The following is a 26,019-nucleotide window of genomic DNA, read 5'->3' as shown; positions in this document are numbered from 1 at the left end:
ATGGCAATGATGAAAATCACTCACACCTATGTACGAAGTCACATTCAGAAATTGCCATTGAAGGCAGTTCTTTAGAAACACACAATGATTTTGCTTACCTGTGTCATCATCAAACTCAGAAAGGACACATTCAATGCCATCCTCACCACTTGCAGATTGCTCCTGTATTCTTTGGGGTAAGTTAGCAAGTTTCCCAGTGAGAAAAATGGGCTTCAAGGGCATTTTGTAGATTTTGGCAAGCAACTGAAAAGGGACAGAAATGATATGACTGCTCTGGGAATATGCACTGGCAGGTCATATCACATGGCAGATAGTTCCTAAGCTTCATTGTGGAACACTTCCATATTCAGAAAATGGCTCTGCTAAAATATTTTGATATTCTAGCCAGCAAGGGTCCATGCACAGAGGAAATTTGCTTGGGCTCTTGGTTCAGGATTTAATGCTACCATCAGAAATGTGAGGAGAACCCCAGGAAAGTAAGGAGCCATGTGATGTGTGGTTGTTAGAGGTAACATCCCATCTATTCCCATAAAGCTGCAGGTGCTGATTGAATGCACACAAGAAATGGGTCAAAACTTTAGGAAGTATCTGTACATACTATTCTGACAACCTTGCAAGGAAGTACTTTCCTGGTCATCTCTGGTGAGTACCAACTGCCTCTAGGTGACCAGGTTCTGCTCTGGTAAACAGAGACAGACCCAGATCCAGTAGCCATTTCTAGAGATAGTGCTTTACTGTGTTTCCCCAAAGAGGGGAACAATGTCATACACTGCGGCTATTGTGTTTGCCCACTCCCACTGACTCTCATCTGGCAGAAGAAAGAGCACAGCAATGGGTGGCAACAGAGAAAGCTTACGCTGCCAGGAACAACAATGACCAGCTGCATGTGTTAGCTTGGGAATTGATGCAGAACACTGGGGCTATTATGCCCCCCTCCCCCACTTATGGCAGAAAAAGAGAGTGAGAATGTGAGAGAGGTGGGGGGGGGGAGAGAGAGGGAGAGAGAGAGAGAGAAGCCACAGCATCCCTAGGACCAATGTCACATCTTTTCACATATGTCTATGATAGCAGCTTCTGCATTAGCTTCTGCATTAGCTGCTTCTGCATTAGCTGTCTCTTATGACCGGCAGGGACCACTGAAGAAGAGAGACAGCCAATCATAAGCAGCAATGATGAGAGGGCTGGAGTGGCAACTGGAGCACAGGGTGTGTACAGGTCCAAGATGGATATGTACAGAGTACTGACAAATCGCTATGCAGACCTGGCAGAAAAAAAAATCATCCACATTTATTACTGAGCGTTTGGGCCAGAGCTTTAATGCATGTGCTTTGCTGAGCCTATCATTATCACAAACTTTCAACTGCTACCCCAGTTGTCTTGGGGACTGGAAAGAAACATTTTAGAGACAATGGAAATGAAGAACATAATTGCTAGACTCTTCCCCCCACCCCTCAAAAAAGGATCCACGTAAAATATTGTAATGCAAAATGGCAGTAGACTAAAAGCCTGACTCACACTGATTTCACAAGTTAAGCTAAGAAAACCTTTTAGTTTGGAACAGCCTTGCCCAACCTTGTGTCTTCTGGTGATACAGATCTCGTTAGACCCAGCCAGCATGGCCAATGGCCAGGAATGATAGGAGTTGTAATACAAGACATGGGGTGGGGGGAGGCACCAGGTTGGAGAAAGCTGGCCTTGAATGCGTCACCTGAAATTTATTATTTATTTTATTTATTAAATTTATTAATTGCCTATGTGGCTGGTCACCCAGCCACTCTGGGCGATGTACAACAACAAAACAGTTAAAACAATAAAATTCTACATTAAAAATGTCATAAAAATACCCTAACCCACTCCAAATGCCTGCCTGAACAACCATGTTTTTAATGCACGGCGGAAGCTCATTAAAGAGGGGGCATGGCGGAGTTCCCTAGGGAGGGAGTTCCACAGAGTGGGGGCCACCTCAGAGAAGGCCCTCTCCCTTGTCCTCACCAACCTAGCTGTCCTGGCTGATGGGACAGAGAGAAGGCCATCCGAGGCTGATCTTGTTAAGTGGCCTGTCTGGTGTTGCTGGAGGTGCTCCTTAAGATAGCCTGGGCCGGAACCGCATAGGGTTTTAAAGGTCAAAACCAACACCTTGAATTTGGCCCAGAAAACAACTGGTAACCAGTGCAACTCCTTCAGCACTGGGGTGATGTGATCTCGCCGGCAGCTGCCTGTAATCAGGCGAGCTGCTGCGTTCTGTACCAGCTTCAGCTTCCGACCCGTCTTCAAGGGTAACCCCATGTAGAGTGCATTACAGTAGTCTAAACGAGAGGAGGCCAGGGCATGTACTACCGATGGGAGCAGATGGTTGGGAAGGTAGGGGCGCTGCCGCCGTATCAGATGGAGTTGGTACAGCGCTGTCCGGCTCACAGCTGACACCTGAGCCTCCATGGACAGCTGGGAGTCTAAAATGACTCCCAGGCTGGGGACCTGGTCTTTCAAGGGTAGCCGTACCCCATTCAACACCAGGTCAACATCCCCCAACCTCCTCTTGTCTCCCACCAAAAGTACCTCATTGTCAGGATTCACCTTCAGCTTATTCCTCCCCATCCAGCCACTCACTGTCTTCAGACATTTGGACAGGAATTCTACGGCCAACCTTGGTGAAGATTTGAACGAGAGATAAAGCTGTGTGTCATCCGCATATTGATGACACCACACCCCAAACCTCCTGATGATAGCCCCCAGTGGCTTCACATAGATTTTAAATAGCATCGGGGAGAGGATGGAACCCTGTGGCACCCCACAAGTGAGTAGCCATGTGTCCGAAACCTCCTCTCCCAGTGCTACCCCCTGGTACCTGCCGTAGAGGAAGGACCGGAACCACTGCAATACGGTGTCTCCAATGCCCAACCCCTCCAGGCGGTCCAGGAGGACACCATGGTCAATGGTATCAAAAGCTGCTGAGAGGTTGAGGAGAACAAGGAAGGAGCATTCGCCTCTATCCAGAGCCCTCCTCATATCATCCACCAAGGCGACCAAGGCCACTTCTGTCCCATGCCCAGGCCTGAAGCCCGACTGAATGGATCTAGATAATCAGCTTCTTCCAAATTGCATTTGTTTGGGAGCTGCTCTAGAGAGTGAGCTGGTTATATATGTTGTGGTTCACCATGTGATTCAGTGGTTTGCTGCACGCTGCAGTGCACAGTGCATTCAGTGTGCACCATTGGTCAAGAAAGTTTTACTACATGAACCAGGCCCTTCGTGGATGCTGTTTTAAGTGGCTTTGATGGTATGACTGTTCTGTGTGAACTGGTCCTGTGCGGTCACAGAGGAAGGCACTGTCATTTTGCACACCTGAGAACACCGCCTGAGGTAGTCAAGAGCAGGTAGGCACAAGTCTGTAGACATGGATCCTGATCCTGGTACACAGTCTCCAATCTCCTTGCAATCTGCTTCTCCTGGGAGGGGAAATGTTGGGGGAGAAAGAAAAAGGTTAAACATGGCATAACGGTGCTCTGAATGATGTGTGGCTACTATGACCTGGGAACGGTTACTGTGAAATCCAGAGGGATTCAGAAAATGCAAATATGGGGATTCTCCATTACTCTATACTAAATATAATGATTTAAATAATTATGGAACACTGCAGCTCCATATCTGTATACATTAACCATTCCAAAGTACAGAAGAGCATTTACTCTTGCCCATTTTAATGTGCTGCCATTGGCACTATTAAATGGACGATTTAGTAAAATCCTGGTTAGTGAACGGATATGTTTCTGTAGTGCTGGAATAGCAGAATCGGTTGAACACATTCTCTTATATTGTGACTTCTATAGGGAATGCAGAGAAAAGCTAATTTCCCCACTACTAACAGCCTTCCCAGGAAGTAGTTCCACCACTTTGGTATCCATTTGTTTTAGGGATGTGTCTTCTTGGGTCCCTGGAAGGTGTGCCAGGTTTTTTATTATTCCAGTGCAAACTAGGAAAAAAATGATGTTATTTTCTTGAGAGAAGGAACCCCATAAATTGCATTTTGTTACTGTGCTAGTTTTAACTGTGCTTCATAAGTTTTATATTGATTTTGCTGGTCTATGACTGTAATAAAGGAATTCATTCCTTCAAATATGGGTTATAAGGAATGATGGGGGGGGCAGAAGAGGTGCTTGTGGACAGGTGTGAAGAATCTTGTCTTGAAGGTTTCAGGCATAATGCAGAGGTGTCAAACCTCTTTTAGCCCAAGGGCTGATTGCCACTTTGGAGAAGCTCTCGGGGGGGGGGGGCACGGCGGCGGCTGCAGTCTTGTTGTGGGCGGGCTCAAAGCAAAACTGTGTGTGGGGAAAGTACCAGCCTATTTTAACTTACAGGCAAAAGGGGATGAGGCCAAAATACCTAAGATAGCAGCATATTGTAGCTTACAGCTCTTACGGCCAGTGACTGAGCCTTAGGAGAGGCATTTCAACCTTTTAGAATAGGGAAGAAATCACGTAAGAGCCATGAAACCACCAAACAATAAGCAGTTGGCGGAGAACAGCAGGAATCCCCTAGTGACATGGAGAAAGGGGTGTGGCCATCTGGGCTACCCCGGAGGGCTGGATTTGGCTCCCGAACCTGGGGCTCAAAACCCCCTGCTTTATAAGTTCTTCCAGCTGAGAAATGTAAGAAAGAAATATGACCCGGAAGGCCCTCCTGCCCTGCCGTTCGTGAAACTTCTATAAGCTACAGTTGTTATGGTAAGAAGTCTCCATGACGCTGCACACCGCTGCACCATCATTACCAGGAAGAAGCAGTACATTTTGCAGACAGAACCTTACACTCCTCTGAGGGTTTGGAAGGCACCTGCATTGTTTTGGCAAATGCTACAGAAGTAAACGAAGGCATAAAGAAGGAACGTGGTTGTGACCAAAGATGGAAAAGGTTCCATTTGAAAAAACAACAAAGAAGTACACCAGCAGTCTTGGGAGAGGCAAATATACAGCGGAACACCATAATTGCCCCATATGGGTACACTTTCCTAAATCAGAGGGCTGAATCATCAACGTCCACACAATGATAACAATGCTACACACACCTTACATTTGTTCATAAGCATCTCTTGGTGTTGGCTGTCATTTAGTACGCCACTTGCCAGCTGCATTCTCAAACATGAAATATTATCAAGTTGTTGTTTTTTTAAAAAAGAGTTTTACCCAATCCTTTGACGAACTTCATAAGGCACATGATATAACTGGTGGCTGCATTTGCGAAGACCTGAATGTTGTCTGTATTTAGAAATGCTTCAAAGACATCAAACACAGGAGCCTGGCATTTTCCTGAGGGAACAAGAAGGGATCATTAGCCAATGTAGATCTACATCAGTTGCAATCCCATACTCACTTACCTGGGAGTCAGCTTGGGAGTCCATCTCATTGAACTCACTGTGGCTTACTTCTGAGGAGACACCTATAGGATTCCACTGTAGGAGTCCTTGCTCACATTATGCTTCTGGAAAACACTGTATTTTCTAAATTGCTTCAGATTAATGTGGAACACAGTCCTATGTGCATTTACTTAGAAGTATGTTCCACTGTGTTCAGTGGGGCTTACTCCAAGGTAAGAATGCATGGAACTGTAGCCTCAAGATGGCACTTCCGTATTTCTGGGTGTGCTTTACTGAAACCTGAGCAGGTGATCTGAGTGGGTCCAATCTCACCTAGCTGCACCTGCCTGGGTATTCGGTGCAGCACCAGTCCATGTTGAGGGGTCAGAGGCTGTGTTGCAGTTGTCCATAGAAATTCCATCTTTTTCAACATATCTGGGCACTGAATGTGAGGGTTAGTACTTGGTGTTGGGCAGCAGAATCAGAACTGGGGTGCTGCTGGTGTGCCACCCACCCTGCTGCCCAACAACCTTCCTGTCTGAGCTGGTGGAGGCTTGGTCTTGCAGAACCGAAGGACTATGTCCTTGCTTGGGCCACCTTGCAAGGTGCAGATCAGGACTTCATGGTTGCCATGAGGCTTTCTCAGAACATCATTGGCCCAACATATATTGCAGGAGATACCCTGAACCTGCGAAAGATTGGGCAGGTGGTGATCCTGTGTGTGTGTGTGTGTGTGTGTGTGTGTGTGTGTGTATGTAGGGGTGAGTATTACCCATTCTCATGGACAGATCACGGTCTGGTGAGGTTTGGACTGGCCACAACTGCAGGGGTGGTGGACTGATTAGGGTGGGGAACTGTGAAACAGTGGCATTCACAGCAAAGATTTGTCAGAACTCAGAACTCTGTTGCAATTCAAAACTCCGCACTAGCTCAAATCTACCATTTTAGTCAAAAGTTCTGGAGAGCTTGCACTGTCGCTGCCTTTCAAAAAATAAACTCGTAAAAATGGCAGTAACTTAAAAAGTAGGGAAAATATACAGAAACGCCTTACCCATCGAATATTCTCCAACAAGGTATTCCTTAACCTCCAATTTGCTGCCACTGTGCACAGTTTCGAGTGCACTAAACAATGGCCTCCAGCCTGACTGGATCCGAGTTGAGCACACCTCCACCAGCTCCCCGATCGATGTGATCACCTAGTACCATCAGAGAATATAAAGTATTACAGAAGAAAACATCTAAAACAAAGAAGACACTGGGTTGGATCCAGTTTTAGTAATGCCTAGAGTAGACCCACTGAAATCAACAGGACAAGTCCGCTTGATTTCAATGAGCCTACTTGAAACATGATGAAGTCTGGATCCAACCCCTTGTGCACGAATTAAGTTGCTTTATATACCCAACAGAAGAATGTTACTAAGTTATTTATTTCTGTAGAAAACCAACATTATGCAGTAGAAAGCAATATATTTGTTGGCGACATTTTTCTAATCACGACACAAAAAAATAATAATCTGTACTACGGTAATGCAAAAAAGCACTGAACTTGGCAACCTATATCCTATGCAAATTAAGTAAGTATAACTACATTTGGTTTGCCAATTATTTTCTTAAGTCTTACACAATGGGTTGGATCCAGACTTCATCATGCTTTGAGTTGGGTCATTGGAATCGATCGGACTTAACTAACTTGTTCTGTTGATTTCACTGGGTCAACTCTAAGCATTACTAAAACTGGATTCAACCCAGTATCTTCAGCAACTCAGAGGAATGTGTTCTGCAGGGTGCTGCAGCTCCAGTTCTTGACTGATGGTTGGAAATCCAACAACCCCCACCTTTGACTTATAGATTCTACTGATTATTGGCCCGGTTTCCACATAACGAAAATCCAGGTTCTTTTTAAACCCTGGGCAGTGAGAAATCAGAAAGCATGCTAGCTGACATTGATCAATTGTTACTTCATCCCTGGGTTGTTTTCCGTGATATGCAAACCAGGAACTTTGGCTTGTCTCTCCTTCAACAAGCCAGAGTTGGAACCCAGGGTTAAACCTGTTTCACATCTCTTGGCAACCCGTTCCTGTGGTTTAGTTTCTCCCACTGGGAGCGATAGGGCAGTGTGCACCAGCATGCTTACTTGTTTACAATAACCCAATTTTTAAGCAAAATTCTGGGTTATGGTGATGTGTAAACCAGGTCGTTGCTTGCCCTCGTAAAAACCTCTCTGTGCATCAATCCCGGATAGACACTTCCTTGCCTCTTTTTAAAAATCTAACTGAGACTCCCAGTATAAAATTGTGGCATATCTGTTCCTGAAAATTACAAAGCAGCCCTGCACAGAAATGTCTCTTGTCATTCCCCATTAACAGAGAGCAGCTATCAAAGTAATAAAAATCAATGTGATCTTGCATCCGGTCAACCACCTTCAAGATAGCCAAGGTCTCACTTGCCTGGTCCTGGACATCCTCGTCGCACAGTTCCAGCTGCATGATGCGCTCCAAGGGGCGGAAGAGGGCTTCGTTGAAGTGAAAATGCGGGGGCTCGTTCCAGTCCGTCAGAACCTCAGTCAGGATGTCATGGATGAAAGTGACAGCCTTGCGTGAAACATGCCTTTCTTTATGACAGGCAGCCTGTAAAGAGAGGAGCAGGAAGCAGAATTTCAGCCAAGCAAATAATGCCTCTTTAGCAAGGAAATTGGCAGGAAATTTGGGGTGAAGAGGTGGGAGCAGTGAAGGCTGAGAACTGATGGCTGTGCAGGTCCCCTAGTATAAAATTGTATTTCTGCAAATCTCCACCAGAGTAGATCAACTTTCTTACACGGCATTCACCTGTATATCATCTTTTTAAGTAACTTAACTACGTTAACTATGTTTTTAAGAACCTTAACTACATTGGGACAGCATTTCACAATTTCAAAATATTACAGCACACAGAACTTTATCCAGTCTTCTCTCCCTCTGCCCCGACCCAGCAATTCCTCTCACCTCCACTAGATGAGGCGCCACCAGGTTCCAGCAGCGCATAAGGTGAAGCAGAGGGCGGCATTTACTCTTTACGATTCGCAGCATGGCCCCGCCGAGGCGGAACAAGTGGAGTGCGCTTCTCCTATCTCGGGTGGATTTTACTTCACCTACGAGGAAAAAAACATGCAGTACCTGTTCATATGAATAAAATCTGTATTTATATTATATATCTGTATCATATCTCTCTGTATTGCTGTCTACATGCTGTCACTTGAATAGGGATGTCAGAGAATTCTGCCACGGATCTCGGTGAGGCCGAATGCCAGTGCATTTGGCCACCCGAACTCCGTGGCGTAACGGCCTGCCACCCCCCGCCCCCCCGCGGATCCCCCCCAGGACAAGACTTACCTGGGGCGGATGTTCCGGACGGCGGCGGCTCCAGCGGCGGCTTCGGCGGCAGCGGGTCTTCCAACTGGCTGCTGCTGCCGCCACCATTTGCAGTCTGTTTCCCCTCCCCTATTCGTGATAGGCTATGTAAAGACTTACGTAGCCTATCACGCCTGGGTTAAAAAAACAAACAAACGCGTACGCAAATGGCGGCAGCTACAGCCGCCATTTACGTTCCTTATTTTTGGCTGTCTTAGTCTACGTAAATATTTACATAGACTAAGACGGTGAAAATAAGGGGGAACGCAAATAGCGTAGCGGACGCTATTTGCTTTCCCCTTATTTTCGCCGTCTTACTCTACGTAAATATTTACGTAGAGTAAGGCAGTGAAAATAAAGGGGAACGCAAATAGCGTCCGCTATGCTATTTGCGTTTCCCCTTTCTTGTCTTCGTCTTAGTCTACGTAAATATTTACGTAGACTAAGACGGCCAAAAATAAGGAACGCAAATGGCAGTGGCTGTAGCAGCCGCCATTTGCGTACGCGGTGTTTTTTTTTTTTAACCCAGACGTGATAGGCTACGTAAGTCTTTATGTAGCCTATCACAGCAGAGACGCAAATGGCAGTGGCTATGGCCACCGCCATTTGTGTCCCTGCTAGCCAGAGGCTGGATGTCTGGCTGCTGGCGGAGCTGGCGGGCGGCTCCGCAGAATCCCCGCAGAGCGAAGCCGGCCGGCGAGGATTCCGGAGGGAGGGATGGAGCACCTCCCCCCCCCCCAGCGGAACCCGGCGGAGCCAGGTAAGCGGGGTTTCGTACATCCCTACACTTGAATCTTTCTGGTTTCATGCTTTCTGTCTTAGACGTTACCTGGCATTGCCAACGAGTAATCAACAGTGTCTGTTACAGAGTGGAAGAGCTGGGACTGAGAGGCTTTCTTCAGCTGATACAGGAAACCTGCCAATGCCATCAGATTCAGCTTGTCAACAGCATCTTCAAATAACCTTCAGGAAAAGAGGTAGAATGTATCATTTACCCTGGGGGGTGTTTCCATGACAACGGAAAGAGAAGCTTCTTTTTTAGTTGGAAGCTAAACTAATTTATCCAGAAGCTGGATTTTTTTAAAAGGAATCAGCTTTGCTGCGCTTTGGCCCATGAAGGGCTCCATGGGCAAGTGCTCCACACCAGTAAAAGTTGCTTCGCAGAACATACTTCTCAGTGGGGATGGGGGTTGGAGTGAATGTCATCTGACTGGCAGGGGATGCTCAACGAATAAGAGAGGCTTCCCCCCTTTCTCCTTTTCCCTGAAAGTCCAGATGCACCTGCATTTCAGGAGCAAGCCTCATTGACCACAATGGGAGTTACTTCTGAGTAGGCACACATATGCCTGTGCTGGGAAAGGGTGGGGGGAACACAGGGATGGGAAACCAGCCCCTTTTCTAACCCCATGCTTTGCAGGATCTCTGTAACGAAGGTGTGAATTAGTTACTTCCTAAGGCAATAAACCAAACAATGGAGAATCGGAGCTTTGAGATCGCACTTTAGAGCATTTAGGTAATTTGTGCTTTAAACTGTACCATTCTAATTGAGGGGGATCTCTGTGAATTCTGATGTGGGCATTCAGGAGACAGGTCTCATTGAGCACAACGGGAGTTACTTCCGAATAGACACAAATTGGTTTGTGCAGGGATGGGAAACACACTGGGGTCACAGTGAAAGGCACACCCCTGGGCAGAGCTAGCATGCCCGAGGTAAATGTGGGGGTTGGGGCACACAACAACTATACTGCCGAGGACCTGACTTGAGGAAAAGAATTGGACTTCAAGCAGTCTCAGGAAATCTGGTTTTTCCCTGATAAGCTCCGGGGTGGCTGCTAAATGGCCATGACGTCGTGTATCCCTAATGACCTCCAAAGGCAGCCAGCTTGGAGTACATTGCTCATGGAGAAACCCCCCTGATCAAATCATTAAGGGCCAAAACAGACATGACTATAAATGTGTGTCCAGCAGCTATGTCTTTTCATTTTTACTCTAGAGTAGATGCAGGGGACTCAATCTGCATCTTAAAAGCCCCTCCTCCCATATTAGGGTCCTGAACCAGATTCGGGGCCCTACTTTAAAGTAAAAATGGAGAAATAAAGACAAACCTACTAGATATTTAAAGTCATGTCTGTTTTGGCCTTATATCAGCTTTTAAAATAAGCAACCAGTGATGAATGTGCAGGAGGAGGGCACTAAAGGTGCAGCAAAGAGTGGCTGCTCTCCCCGGCGCAGGCAAGTCCCAACACCCACCTGCCACTTCCCTGCTGCTCTCGCCAATCTCAGCTAAAAGTTCTTCTTCATGATGACAACAAACAACCATTTCCTTACGCAAGGGAATTCCTCTGCTGGGATTCTTCCACGGACAAATTTCGTGAGTGTCTGAAAACTCAGAGATCGTGAGCGATGACACTCACCTAAATGTGATTATCAGCACTCACTGGTGCATGGCCTAAAAGTGGGGGGTCAATATAGAGATCTATCTTTTGGGCACTCATGATTTCCCCCCCCCTTGGGATTGTCAGCATTACACATGAATGCCAACATTCACCAAATTGTGGCTATTCACAGTAAAACATACATGAGAGTTTCTTGAAGAAACCAGAGCATGTGGCAGCTGTCAATGCATTCCTGCCAATACCTGTCAGCCTGAGTAGAAAGGGTGAGGATTGCCTTGGCAGCACTACTCCCACTCATCAGGCTGCCTCCGCGAAAGTCAAAAGCTCTTCCCTTGCTGCTCTCTTTGATGAGCTCCTGAATGGAAACTGGCTGGATGATGGGATTGTTCCTCAGCGTAGACTCTTGCTCCAGGGTCAGTTCCTGGGGAGAGTCTGTAGACTGAACATCCTGAAACTCCCCTGGGGCCTGTTGTGCCTGGGTAATAGTTACAGGTGGCTGAGATGTGCTGTCGCTGAAGTGAGCATGTTCCAGGGTGCTGATGTACTCGCATACTCTGAAAACACAAACAGGAAAACGAACCATGAAATGGACGGTTCTGCTGGTTTATTCACCATGTCATCTTATTAGCGCTGTACAAAATCTATTCTTTAAAGATGATCTACAGTAGTCTTAAGGCCGCTGAAGCAAAAAGCTGCTTTGTAAGCAGGGCATAACTTTGTCAGCTAATCCAATTGCAAATGTTAAACATAGCAATTAGATGTGCTACTTGAGAATAAAAAGCAGTCTGATGGGTAAAAGAATATTTTTTCCCATTGCTTTGGCCAGAAAACCTTCGCAGATCACTCACTGCTCATCACAGCGTCTTTAGAGACATTCTTAAAATCACATTGTATTTTAGGGTTTTAATTTTTGTGAGCTTACCAGAGAGCTTTGGCTATTGGGCAATATAGAAATGTTATCTATATCTATACATATAGATAGCTATATGTCTATATCTATAGCTATATAGATACAGACATTTTAAAGCAGAAGATTTCTGCCATTTTGCAATCACAGAACTTTTAGACTAAGCTGGAAAAATTTTATATCGTAAATGGGTTTGTCACAGTGAAGTCTCATCAGTAAAAAAACATGTGCTAGGAAGAAGCTGGAAGAAGCTGGCTGGGAATAAATAAAAATCTTAAAAAAAAACCTCAATAGCATTTTAAGAAAAGTTTACATTTGTTTAAAGTTAAAAGATTTCAGAAGAATGTTGGAAAAACACACAAAAACATACTTTTGAATAATCAAGTGACATAAATATATGGAATGTGAGTGATAACAAATAAGTATAAGGTGAAAAAATTGCCTTGTACCGAGCTTTGTTTGTCTGAGATAGGGGTGGGCAACTTGTGGCCCTCCAGATGTTTTGGCCTAAAATTCCCATCACCCCAATGATAAGGGCTGATGGGAATTGTAGGACAAAACATCTGGAGGGCCACAAGTTGTCCATCCTAATCTAAGAGCAATTCCTACCACTGATAGGGCTGCTGTGATGTTACAGACTGTTCATCAACATTCTCAGTGCTGTTGGGGAAAGGGCAAACAATGGGATGTTGAAAATCAGCGAAGATGTTACGGTAACTTAAAAGACTGGGCTGGCCAGGAAAACTCCCTCAAAGAGGGTCTTGAGGCAGGAAAAACTATGGTGACTGCACTGTTCTTTAGTTCAGAGGTAACATATTGTTGCCTACAGGACATAAGGAAAAAAAGAAGTAGTTGCTGTTATAGTATTAACTTTAAAGGTTTCTTTTATACACACACACACACACACACACACTAATATATGTATAATTCTTTGGGGATACAAACAACAGGCCTATCTCACTGCATATGTAACCAAATGCAGTGAAGTATCACACACATACTAAGTTCCTGCCTAATGATTACAAACTACCCCATAGTTGAGGAGTGAGCAATATTCCTGTTCTTTTTGCAGTAGACACATATTATTTGGTTACTTTAATGGAGTTAGAAAAGTCACATCAACTGGCAATAAAACAGTCTACTCAATTTCGAAGAATGTCGGTGGAACTACAGCCTAAACTGGCTCGAACTGAAGATGAACGCACAGTTTCCATACCTAAATACGTGAGGCCAGCAATCTTGATTGTGGCTTCCCATCTCCAGCCCCACACTGAGAATGGCATCCATGCACAAAACATGAGCTGTGTGGAGGCAGACCCCTTGCACTTTCCCCATCTGCTCCAGTTTCTGCTCCACTTTCTGCTTTACTGTACCATGATAAATGTTGGAAAGAAAGAATCTCTTGTTATTTCTAAAACAAAAAGCCTAGGGATTTCAGCTTTTACCCTAAGGGAGTTTTTAAAACAACATGTATTCAGCTTCTCTCAACTTTGCATGCAGTCTCTAGCCCTTTCCATGACTTAGCTGCACATGCTTACTGAACAGGGGTGGCGGGTGGGGGCAGAGGAGAGAAGTGGGTTCGCACATTGCCCCCCACTTCTACATGTTCAGTGGAAAGTGTGACAGAGGTTGTATGCAGACCGGCTTTTCCATGTGACTGGAAACCTTGGCTGGGCAAGTTTCCTGATGGTGTGGAAGAGTCTGCACACATGCAGCTCTATGTGCCGAAAGCCCCTTTCACACACCTTCTGCTGAAGGCTCAGAGGCTGGGCAGGACCAGCGGGTGCACTCCCCCTTGGACATTTTTCAGTCGTTGCCTGCTGTAAAGCTGAGAAAGGAGCTTGGGAGTTTGACACAAGTGAAATAACTAATTCCCACACATCTTATGCCGCTACTAGCTGCAATACATTCCCCTTAATTTACTTCAAACTAGTAAAGGGACCCGGCTTTGCACAGGTTGCAATAGCCCTTAGTTTGATACAGCAAAGCCTTCAAGCAAACTGACACAGCTGTCAGAGCTGGACACATTGCGCTTGCCCTGCCTGAGTGAAGCCATGCCTGCTGGCACCTCTAGGTGCAGCCCCTGCAGCAGTGCACTCTTACAGCCCTCTTGAGGAAGGGGTCTGTCCACTCCTTTTCCCTAAAGGTGCTCTACCGCACAGCAGGGGAGAGGGGGCAGATGTACAACTCCATCCCTTAGCCTACTAAACTCTTAGCCTACTAGACTAGACTTAAATCTGTATGGACTGCAATGCTATGTACTGGTTAGGGAAGTCTCCCTCTAGTCATTGCAGGCTTCAACCACACGGACACATTAAAATTATTTAAAACTAATTAGAATTGGAATTCATTAATACATTTGAAAAACAAAATAGTCCCAAGGTGCACAGCCCTAGGGTTCCCTTAGAATGCATGTTCTAAGGTCTAGGATTCACAATCTTGAATTAGATGTCTAGGATTCACAATCTTGGCGCCATGGGTGGACAGACAGACACACATCCTCTTTTCTTCTTATTAGAAGTTCTTGGCTGCAATGCTATGCAACCTTTTTTGGGAAAATGTCCCACTGAAAACTATGCTAAGTAACTGTATATACTCCTAGTTTAGGGCATGTAAGATTGCAGACATTGTTTTGGGGATTACCCAGATTAGACTGTCTCCCCCCCCCCCCAACTCTCAGGTCTATTTAGGGTTTATGTCTTTGCTAAGACAGCCATTGTTGAGCCTTTTGTGCATGGGCCTTTGCAGGTCCACACACAAAGGCAGCAATCCCTATTACGGGCAGGGCTGACAAAGGAAGTTTTGTGAAGCTTCTAATACTGATAGAACAAGGTAAAATGACCAATACAGAGCACATAGTCATTGCTGAGTAATAAACCATGAACTTATTGTGGGGTTGTACCTTGAGCGATGGCATCGCTGGGCTCTTGGGGCTCCCTTTCCTCTTTCTCCTCTTGAACACATGAAGCAGCAGCCATCTGAGCAAGGGCAGATGCACAATTAGCAGCAACCCCTACAACAAGAAACAAGGCAATTTTTTCTTTAGTATTGAATTTCCATTAATCCCACTAGCCATGTACTTGCTAAACTTTTGGCAGTGTGAACGGAAAGATATAGGGGAAGAGCACCTGGCTTACTGCACATCTCTTTTTCAAGCTTCCTCATTTGAGCATAGCAAGGATGACATCCAGTGGCACAAATTCACCTAAAAACGCAACCCATGCCGATGAATACATATACCTAAAGCACAGCTAAGCCGAGCTGCCTTCCTCAGTCCATCCAGACTCATGCAGATGGCATCCTTCTCCTTTTGATTCTGTTCCTTGATGCCCTCAGCTCCTAGAATGAATGCCAGTCCTTTGGAACTCCCTGCCATGCGTCCCGTCAGAGGTGTGGATAAAGTGTCAATCAAATTTTTCCAACAACCAATGAGCAGGTATCGGGCAAAAGCGACACCTGAAGAAACAGAAATGTGAAAAAACAGACTTGCTTAGAATCTTAGGAAAACTACCCTTGCTCAGGGCCAAACAACACATGACACTAAATGTGTCATTAGGAACCATGTCAGATTTCCTGACCCCCTTAAATTAACAGCAGGCATGGGGGCATGTCATTTTCTGGAGAGAGTATGGGGATAGAAGGTTTAATCCTTTCTTCCCTTGCAGGATCCTGATGGATCCCCCCGCCCCCTGGTCCTGCCATGCTACTATTAATCCCAGAGAAAAAGCTCCCAATGGGAACTTATTTTCTGGGGCTAATAGCAGCACAGGGAGGGGATTTTCATTGGGACTGCAGCAGCAGGGGGAAAAATTAAACCCATGCTGTGTGCTGTAGTCCTGGTAAAAATCACCCACCCTGCACTTTATTATTATTATTATTATTATTAATTGCCCATCTGGCTGGTCACCCAGCCACTCTGGGTGATGTACAACATACAATAAAACAGTTTAAAACAATAAAATTCTACAATAAAAACATTTTCTAAAATACCCTAACCCACCCCAAATGCCTGCCTGAACAACCACGTTTTTAATGCACTTGCTATTAACTAAGAAAAACAACACTGGTATGGTTCCTAATGATGCATTTAGTGTCACATTGGCTTTGGCCCCCACTGCTGGGAATTAGTATCCATTATAGTCCACTTCATCTAGCTAAGGCAAAAAATATATATTTCAGATTACAGTTATCTGGCTCTTAAATCTTTTTCATACTTTTGCTTTCAGGTTTAGGAAATGTCTCAGACAGGCAGTAGGATTCAATTTTTACTGAATGTAAGACATATAAAATGACTTAATTCCAAGATTCCAATAACTGAAAATAAGAGAAAGCCATTAATAAGAGAAAGTAACATTAATAATAAATATTAATTATTATTAATAATTAATACTAATTATTATTAATTAGTAATATTAATAATACTTATTAATAATTAATAATATTAATAAATTAATAAGAGAAAGCCATTAGGTCACTGCAACAGAGAAAGTTAGAAGCTACAGTTTCAACTAGCAGATGAGGAACTCCTCTCCAGATTGTAACAGCAGAGAATCTAAGCCAGTTATGAAGCATACCTCTGTCTAATCTACTGCCTCAGGTTTCTGCTTTGAAAGCTAATAGACACTATTAAAAATGGGGGGAAATGTAAACATCACATTAAAAAAATGTCTTGTGCACCGACTTTCTTCTCAAACTTGCTTGCTTCAACATGTAAATTCCCTACATGTGAGTAAGTGTAAATAGGGCTTTGGATGAACAGCCATTCTCAAGAATGTCCCACTGCATTACTGTGTGCAACTAATTGCAGCTGTCATACAGAAAAAAAACACCTTGATGATATTGTTGAACCTACTGCATATCTGGGACAATCTTTGCAATCTTTGGTATTGACAGCTGAATCTTCAAAGTTACCAGATTACCAGTTACACAGCAATCTGAACATATATCAAAGCCTTTAGCAGAACAAGAGCTTTATGCATGTCCTAGTGCTGGAACGGTGGGCGGGCAGAAGGTAGATCTGGATCTACTGGTAGATTTCTGGGTGATTCGCCATAAATCAACTAGGATTTATGATATTTTTTAAACAATAGCAGCCACAAAAAGCTTCTCCCCCATCTCTAAATTATACTGGTGAAATGAAGAAAGCTTGCAGTAACCAGGAGTGGATTTTTGTGTGGAAGGACTGTGAACTTCATACAGTTGTGGTACTTAAGACGAATTCCTGGGCTCAGACTTCTTTAATTCTAAGTATACATCTTTTGCACCAGGCTCCAGTGCAGAAAAACGAAATAGATCCTGCAAGCCTGAAGTCTGCCTTCTAAGCCACATAGACAGAGTCAGGCATTTGGTCCGCACAAACAATAAAAGTATCAGACACTGAAAAAATGCTCTTGGTTTGAGAAAGCCAGCTCTTCTTCATGAAAACTACACATTTGGTCATGTTACCAGGGAATTTAATATTGGTTAATCTACACTATTTTATATATTAAAAGAACAATGCTGGAATGTTCGTTCTAGAACTTGGGGATTATTTCTAAGCCACACACAACACACACAGTTTTTTTTTTCCAAAGTATAAATTCTAATCAAATGTAAATATAACCCATGAAGTGAAGACATCTGACTTTTGAAATTCCGCAACAGGAAAATAAAACTTTGGTTCACTGAGGAAAGTAAGAACTAGCACGGGAATTAGAAAGGGGCAGATGTGGGACACACAGAAACAGCAAAGTTTTTCCTAACCACAAAACAATCCACAGGGAAATAGGAAGGTTAGGATGAAAACAAAATGTTTAAGATACTGCAAATATATACAAATGCTGGTCATGCTTCACACTTTGCAGATTTTCTACCTGCCATAACTGCATCATTTGGCTTCCTGGTTTGGGTGAGAGGAGACTGTGGGGATGCAGAAGCCATCAGTTGCCCGCCTATGGCACTGCTCCCCAAACCATCAATGTCTGCAAAAAAATAAATAAAAAAATAGCAAGTTAGCATGGGGAAAGAGAAACCATCCAAGGAACGATTCCCAACTGCATGCAGCTCTCAACATCTCACCACTCTGTGGCTTGCAGCTCTATGTGTGAAATGCCTCCATTTAAAAAGTATTGTGTATGAAAGTTCTGGCAGTGGTATCTGTGTGATGATGGCTCATTGCAATGAACAGTATAGTTGGGGGTTTTGTTTGTTTCTTTAATATCTTTCTATTCTGCCCACAAACACATTGCGTTGTCAAGGCAGTCAACAAGAATCACTAAAAACAACACAATAAAACATAATAAAAACAGCATTAAAATGAATGAGTTAAAAAGATTAAGAGGCCAGGAGCAATAAAAAAGATCTTCCCCTGGCACATAAAACACATTAAAGTAGCTGTCAGAATTAATTAATTAATTAGAGAATTTGAGAGACAAGACTGCCACCACCAGGAAGGCCCTCTTCCTGGTTGCCACCCACCTGACCTGAGATAGTGGGGGCACCCTGAAGAGGGTTTCAGAAGAAGACCTCAGCACACAGGCAGCACGTGTGTAATGTGAGGCCAGAAACTAGGGTTTTTCTATATGATCAAACATAGAAGTCCCAACCATATCCTTCCCCTGGAGTGAGTGTCTTCTTAGAACAATTAAATTGTTTACTTAGAACCTTGTAATATGTGCAGGATTCAAGTTACACTGTTACAATGGGGATGATGGGGATTTATTTCTATACTGTCCTGGCATTCCAATGCCTATACTACCATGGTACTGACCAGTTAGCATGGTGATAAGTGGAAGGCTATGCTCTTCAGGGCTTCCCCAATATCCAGCCTCTCCAAGAAGATTTCTCTCCAGGACTTGATGGTAAAGCTCTTCAACCCAAGCCTGAGAAAATACCATCAACACTCCACTGGACTGGACCTGCTTCATAAACTCCTTCTGTGGAGTGGAAGAGCAGAATTCAGCAAGCATGGCATAACAAGACATGTTGCTTTTCCTTATGGACCTCTAAACACAGAGGTAGGATTGGAGGCATAAAACTGATGTGACAATAAAATTATTCAGATGTTTGCGAACATAACGTCAGCATCGCTCTGTCTCTCTCTGATGCAGTTCAGATATCAGACCAAATCATGTTGTTATGTACCTGAACGGCCATGACCCTCAGGCTCATAGGCTTCCCCTCTTTCTTAACTTGCTTTTGGTTTCTTAGAAAACCATAGTTTACTGTTTTGCACAAACTTGTCAAACTATGGTTTGTGCTAACTGGAGAATAACTAGGTACAAGCAATCTCCCCTAGTGTCTCTTACCCTACACAGGTAATGAAAGTATCAGGGTGCAAAATTTTCTTTGACTCAAACTTTCTTTGAATTGAGAGGAAACATTTGCATTTATTTTCATGTTTGGACCAGTCTTCCCAACACAGTTTTTCAGAATGGTTTTTGAAAAATCTCTACGCTCTCGGAATTCCCCCTACCCTTGAAATCTATAAAGCGATGAAGTGATCTCTGATCCATTTTCTCTGATTCAAGCCCATGGGCCCAAAGTAGCTTAAATCTGAGCACTTCATATTCATTGAGCTGAGGATCAAAAGACTGTAGGGATACTGCCAAATGTGTGATGCTGATCACAATAAAAGCCACCTCCAAACAGACATAGTGCTGCAGTTTTCTTCTGTATTCTATATTCAACTCACCATTAACACAGGGCATTGGGCAGGCTTCTTTCGGTAGTAATCTGCATTGGACAGCTTGAGGTTGAGCAGAAGAGTGTAGTGAGACACCATATAGAGACTATCAGCATTCATCAGCGTCTGGAAGCTGAAGCTAGTATTTCCTTCAAATCCTGGAGAGTGCATCATACCTAACAAATAGATAGAGATATAACAAGCGCTGTGCACCGGAAATCTAGTGTAGTGAAGCAAGGTAAATTACAATTATTGATCTAGAACCCACAATTCTGTAACATACAACTTGTCCTTCATCAACAGGCTGCCATATTTTGATGGTAAAAGGTGCTACTGTCAGCAATAACTTAAACAGACTGATGCAGTGGAGGCTGATGGCTCTGATGTCAGTGGGGCAGTGGATCCACTCTGAGTTTCAGTCAGAACTCTAAAGCAGCTATTGGATTCACCATCCCACTGACGTCGGAGCCACTGGCCTCCGCTGGACTGGTGCAGTGGATAACATGCTGGATTTGGTTTGGAGAAGACCTGAAGCTTTTGGGATGACCTTAGCCAGTCTCTCCCTCCCACACTCTCAATCTCACATGCAGCCTAAAATATCTCCCATGGCACAACCCTCATGTATGCTGTTCTGAGGCATGGAGGAAGGGCAGGATACCAATGTGATAAATGAAAAGCAAAATCAATAGATCTGTTGAAAGGGCATCTCTTTCTACATACATACATGATCCCTGTAGTGATGGCGCTGAGCCACATTTGTTTGTGCAAGCAAGGACACCAGTGCAAAGTGGTACTGTTTTAAAATTCTATGGAATAAAGGAAATGTTATGAAGGGGGAGGAAAAAGGGACCCAAAGCCATCCCATCTGCTGCATGCCCTGTTATGTATCACTGCACAACAATCATCATGCTTGATGCTACACTAAGCAGAGGCAGGTTTTAACCCTGGAGTTGATGTGACTTTATGTAAGACCTTTTCAGAACATATGGGAGAGGTATCCCAAACATCCTAAGGGCACAGTTTGGCATGCAAAGTAGTTTACTGTATTATTCTGCACAGCTAATTAGTAATGTATAGAACAGCTTGCTTCTGAGAGATGACTAACTAAGCACAAAAATTCAGCTTTTGTCTGAGCAGTCAAGTGTAGTGAAACAACTGAACAACTGGTGGCAGGATAATTTCCTCTCAAATCGCTTCGCATTCAGGTTTTATTTATTTATTTTTATTTAAAATTAGTTCAGTGCTGCCTTTAAAGGTAGAACCCATATCCCACTGAAACCCATATGTGACATACACCTATTGTCATACACAGCTTATAAACCTGTCCCTGAGTTATTGTGGTGACTGAAAAGTTTGTTAAAACTGCGGGTTGTACCTAATATTGGTCCTACTTACAGTAAACCCATTGAAATGAGTGGAATTTGCATTAGACTAACATTGAATAAAACCCTGCACTCACTGAAGTAATATAATCGGCTGGGTTTTATGCGGAAATACTCATGGAAACCTGCTATGTCAGAATGAACATTCCACATGGATTTTACAGGAACAATTCATGAGAAGGAGAAGGCTGGAATTTAGTACCTCTTTTCTAGACGTTTCCTAAAAAAATCCACAAGAATTCAGATTTCTGACATTTTTTTTCATATAGATTCCTTTTGTAGAACAAAAATATCTCCACCCCAACCTATTGCACTTCACAGTATAAGTTCATAGGGTAGAACATAGATTTGAATTTAGATGATCTCAAACATAATCAGAAACTATGTTTGATATATAAAAGATGCTTAATCAGCAATGTTCTCTACTAGATATTTTTAAAAAGATACTCCAGGAATTAATTTAATACTGAGAGTGAAGCAAATGATCTGCCCACAAACCTGAACAAAAAGTTGAGGAGAAGTTCTGGAGGGCCAAATCGACCTCTTCTACTTTAGGAAGAGCTATAAGCCGAGGGAGAACAGTTTCGAGGGACTGGATAAACAACCTGGCACTGTGCTGATCGGCTTCTTGGTTCTTTAGCAGTTTCAAGGAAAGAGCAGCAGTTCTTAAAGACTTGTGACCTGGACAGTCTCTTGGTGTCTGCTCTTCATCAGCTAATGAGCAGTTGTCTGAACCGATATCTGAAACATCTGACCTTCCGGAATCTTTCTCTGCTGCCATGGAATATTGGTCACAAGAGTCAAATTCAGTCCTAGAAAGATCCTGGTCATCAACACTGAAATTACTCTCGCTGTACCTGGATCCACAGGAACGTGCCCTGCAATCAACTGAAAGGAAATTAGTTATATCAGGATAAACGACTGTATGGCTCCGTTGAACAACATCTGGCTGGTCGATCGTTTCTGATTCTGGCTCTTTATAATGAATTTCTTTGCCTGCTTGTCCAGCTGGCGACTGCAGAGAACTTTTACGAATTTCAGAACTGTCTTCTGGAGTCGTCTGTCCCATTTCACCTTCCAAGGTCGTCTGACCAGTATCTGTGGTAACACTAATACTAATATCAGGACTCTTTTCATTGCCTGCATCCCAGGGGGTAAGCTCCGATGACAGGATCCGTCTTTGCCATCTGAAATCGGCATCATTGATTTCCATTGAATCTCTACTGGACTCGGCCCCATCCTTTAGTTCGTCCAGGCGTCGGAGAAGCAGATGGACCTGCTCCTCGTCCAGGCCTTTCCCTTGACTTAACTCATCTAGGGTTCCAAGCAGGGCACAGACGCAAGACACTGAGGCATAGCAAGCTTCAATACCACCTTTGATGCAAGCTTCAGTCATCCCATCCAGGATACTACAGTTAAAAGGAGGGAAATACACACTGTATTCTTTTTTTGCTGGACTGTGGATCCTATAACATCCCAGAGTCACTAATACAAGAACAGACAAAGATGTCCTCTTGTACAGAGGAGTAAGGATGTGCTTCCTCCCTCTTTGATAATGAGCTCGTCTTTGATTATTTCCAAGTTTTAAAGAATTAAAAGACCAATAGGGGGCATGTTTGTTTGTTTGTTTGTTTGTTTATTTATTTATTTCTATACCGCCCAATAGCCGAAGCTCTCTGGGCGGTTCACAAAAATGTTCCTACTGTGCCATTTATACAGTAGTTTAAATGCAATCCCTTGGACAGGTGAATGTTGTCAGGCTGACCTAACTTCAGGATGCCTCAAAATGCTTTTGAAAAACCTGTATGTGAATAAATTTATGGTAGGGTGGGTGGGGTTTTAAATTGCAAACTTCTGTTATTGCTGATACCTCAATCGTTATCTTCCCAAAGAAGTACTGAGCATGTGCGTAAAGGACTCCAAGTTTGATTCAAGAACTTCACAGACCTCAGGATGAAATCTAGCCTAGCAAGCTACCATGGATTGTGCACCCCCTCCCACTAGACACAGAAGGAAATAGAGGTATTCACATTGCTTGTGATTGGGAAGCAATATAAAGCCTCTGGATTGGCCAGGCCTGGTAGAACTATTAGTAGTTTGGCCTTCTGCCTTTGTCTGTTCACCACAAGTAGTACTTTCTGCCTGGTGCACTTCAGGCTCCAGTTCAAACCCTCACTCAATCTCCTGCCTCTCAGTCAAGCTCAAACTCTTTGCTCTAGCAAGTGATTTCAGGCTCCCTATATTGGAGAACAGGCTTCCCCTGCCCTCACCGCAAAGCTGGCCCTGACAAAGTCAATAAACAAAGATTTTTCCTGTTCCTTCAAATGGTTTATCATATTTTTACATTTAAGAACAATATTCAGTTTAAATATATGATATATTTTACCGATGTCCAGTTATTTTACCGTATACTTCAATTTTCTGCTGGCCCATTAAATGATAAGGAAGATCACATGTATGTTAATTAGAACTATGTAAAGTCCACTACATCCAGGATTTAAAAAAAAAAAACAAGAAGAAAACATGCCCATTTGAGCAAACTCTAAGCAATCATGCCATCATTACAAAGCTGTGCACTTAAAAAATATTGGAGACTAAAATAAAGAAATGGAGGCGTACAGTTTGAGAAGATCCAGATGGGACTTTCTTTTAGAAATTGACCTCTTTCTGGATTCTGGTTCGGTAGAGCAAGGACCCGCCAAATCACAGAGACGCTGAGGACTGCCAAGTATCTGAACAGAATATAATTCAAGTCTGTATGAGATAACAAAAACTTCATGCATCTCAAATAAATGAACAACTCTGGAACTATCTTTCTTTCTTCACAAGGCTGATTTGCCTAAGAACACATTGATCTAATCAGTGACGCGCCTTCTGAGGCAAAGCAGATATTGAGAGACTTTCAAATTTTTACTAAGAGGCAATAGTAGTTCTGTTATAAAGCTTTCAAGATTTCATTTGACTTTGAAGTAACACCATGGGAAGGATCTAACCGTGTCATGGCACTAGTGCTATGAACATTGCACTAACGTAAGCCAATGCTAGTGCAACATCAATAGCACTTGCTAGCACAAGAGCTATCAAATGGTGCTAGTGTTGGTTTACACCAGCGCAACATCAATAGTAGTGGCGCCATGACGCTGTTGGATCCTTCCCATCAGTTATAATCTATTCCAAGTATTCAAGTGAACAGGACTCATCTGACAGTGAACAGCTGTTTATGTGCACTCTCCTCATTCATATGCTGTCACAGGTTAAGCTTACAAAGGGCGTTGTGATGAATTATTCTAAAAGGCCCTTTCAAAAGGCATCATGTTGACCCTATGGCACAGCAGCAGGCTCTGGCACTAATATATTAATAGTATTATTCCCCACCCCAAATATTGGTGATATCCAAAAATACAGCATGCCCATGACCACAGAGAAAATGGTGGGAGCAATGCAACATGTGGGAAATCTGGTCACTTGTCTATGATTACCTAGTGAGAACTGGGCATTGTCAGGTTTAGATGTTTACGTTTTTGATGACATAAGGAAATATGAAAAAAATATTTTACAGGTGGTATTTTCATAGATTAATCCCATGATACAAAATGGTGGAAAGGTCGTATTTCTGCTTTACCAGTTTTGCATTTACAGCCAAGGTGGATGGCAACAGGAAAGCAAAAGCACTTTCCACCTGATTAAATTTAATTCTGGTCAGAGTCACTGTACTTTTCCATGTGGAGAACTACATGTACTTTTTCCTACACTGTCCGTTTTGTCAGGTGTCAATTTTAGTTATATTCTGACTTCCATATATTGTGCTCAACAGATGGACCTGAAAGATCTTGCAAAAGGAATATCTAGGCTACAATCCTAAATCCACTTACTTGGGAGTAAGACTTATTGACCTCCATGGGACTTACTTCTGGGTAGACATGGATATGATTGCACTGTTAACAGTGCTCTCTCATGCATGTCACTCAGAATTAAGTACCACTGTGTTTAATGGGGCTTACTCGCAGGTAAATGTCCATAGACGAGTGCAACAGAAAGGAAAGTATTCCACAATGTAGTAGAATAACTATATAATGGTTTCATTCCCATTTCATAGTTGCCTTCAAAGATGTTTCCCCTAACACATATATGCCCCCAATCCTCCTGAACCAGCTATTAGTGCTGTACGTGACTTCATCTTTCGGCAGGTCTGCCTATACTTCTTGATAATCATTTGAAGGATTAGGCAAGGAAATAGCAACCATTTTCATATATTATCTCAGCCATTAGACTAGACTTTTAAGTACGCTGTGGCAGTGTCTTGGCCATTCTTTTACCTGTACCCATAACTGATTACTGTAATGTTCTCTACACAGTGTTACCTTTGAATATGTTTTGGAGCAAGGGTGCAGAACCTCTTTCAGTCCAATGGCCAAATTCAATGTCAGAGAAGCTTTCAGGGGCCGCAGTCCAGTGATAGGCAGGGCTGAAGGCAAAACAGGGCAGGCCCAAAGGCCAAAGGGGCAGCACCAAAAATACCTCTTCCTGCCAGTAACTGAGCCTTAGGAGAGGCATTTCAACCTTTTAGAATGGGAAGAAAACTGCACAAAGCCAGGAAACCACCAAATGACTGGTGGTTGGTGGAAAGGGAGTGGGGTTCTAGGGAACTCTGGAAGGCTGAATCAGGACCCCAGCTGGGCCGGATTTGACCTGCAGGCCTGAGGTTCTGCACCTGATTTGGAGGCTTCACCTAGTGCAGAATGTAGCTACCCATTTATGAACAGGGGCTTGCTGTAGAGAACACATTAAACTTTTATCAGCTGCTTATATGCACTGGCTGCTTATATGATATAGGGAAGACTTGGCTCAGCATATCTGAGGGATGTCTCCACTCATATGAGTCTCCGTTCCTTGAGATCCGCAGGGGTAGCCCTGCTTTGCATCCCTGCTTTGCATGCT

General features: G+C 43.6%; 1 protein-coding gene across 1 annotated transcript in view; it reads right to left on the bottom strand.

Annotated features, from left to right (window-relative positions):
- The window catches only part of ARFGEF3 (ARFGEF family member 3), a 103,775-nt gene that overhangs the window by 20,882 nt on the left and 56,874 nt on the right, over window positions 1-26,019 (bottom strand). The window contains exons 11-26 of the mRNA XM_084827663.1: window positions 23,701-23,813; window positions 21,580-22,490; window positions 19,709-19,875; window positions 18,785-18,950; window positions 17,889-17,996; window positions 15,277-15,492; window positions 14,939-15,049; window positions 13,253-13,403; window positions 11,372-11,683; window positions 9,563-9,696; window positions 8,329-8,474; window positions 7,795-7,974; window positions 6,399-6,543; window positions 5,178-5,300; window positions 3,343-3,446; window positions 99-243 (exon numbers count right to left, since the gene is read on the bottom strand). Of these exons, the coding sequence (XP_084683789.1) occupies window positions 99-243; window positions 3,343-3,446; window positions 5,178-5,300; window positions 6,399-6,543; window positions 7,795-7,974; window positions 8,329-8,474; window positions 9,563-9,696; window positions 11,372-11,683; window positions 13,253-13,403; window positions 14,939-15,049; window positions 15,277-15,492; window positions 17,889-17,996; window positions 18,785-18,950; window positions 19,709-19,875; window positions 21,580-22,490; window positions 23,701-23,813 (3,232 nt within the window). The remainder of the gene's footprint in view (window positions 1-98; window positions 244-3,342; window positions 3,447-5,177; window positions 5,301-6,398; window positions 6,544-7,794; window positions 7,975-8,328; window positions 8,475-9,562; window positions 9,697-11,371; window positions 11,684-13,252; window positions 13,404-14,938; window positions 15,050-15,276; window positions 15,493-17,888; window positions 17,997-18,784; window positions 18,951-19,708; window positions 19,876-21,579; window positions 22,491-23,700; window positions 23,814-26,019) is intronic.

Source organism: Heloderma suspectum, chromosome 1, assembly GCF_057233095.1.
Source record: "Heloderma suspectum isolate Gila_16-S chromosome 1, 16-S_ref, whole genome shotgun sequence".
Lineage (NCBI taxonomy): Eukaryota > Metazoa > Chordata > Lepidosauria > Squamata > Helodermatidae > Heloderma > Heloderma suspectum.
Note: the sequence above shows the minus strand (reverse complement) of the source record. Positions and strands in the feature narration are given on the sequence as shown.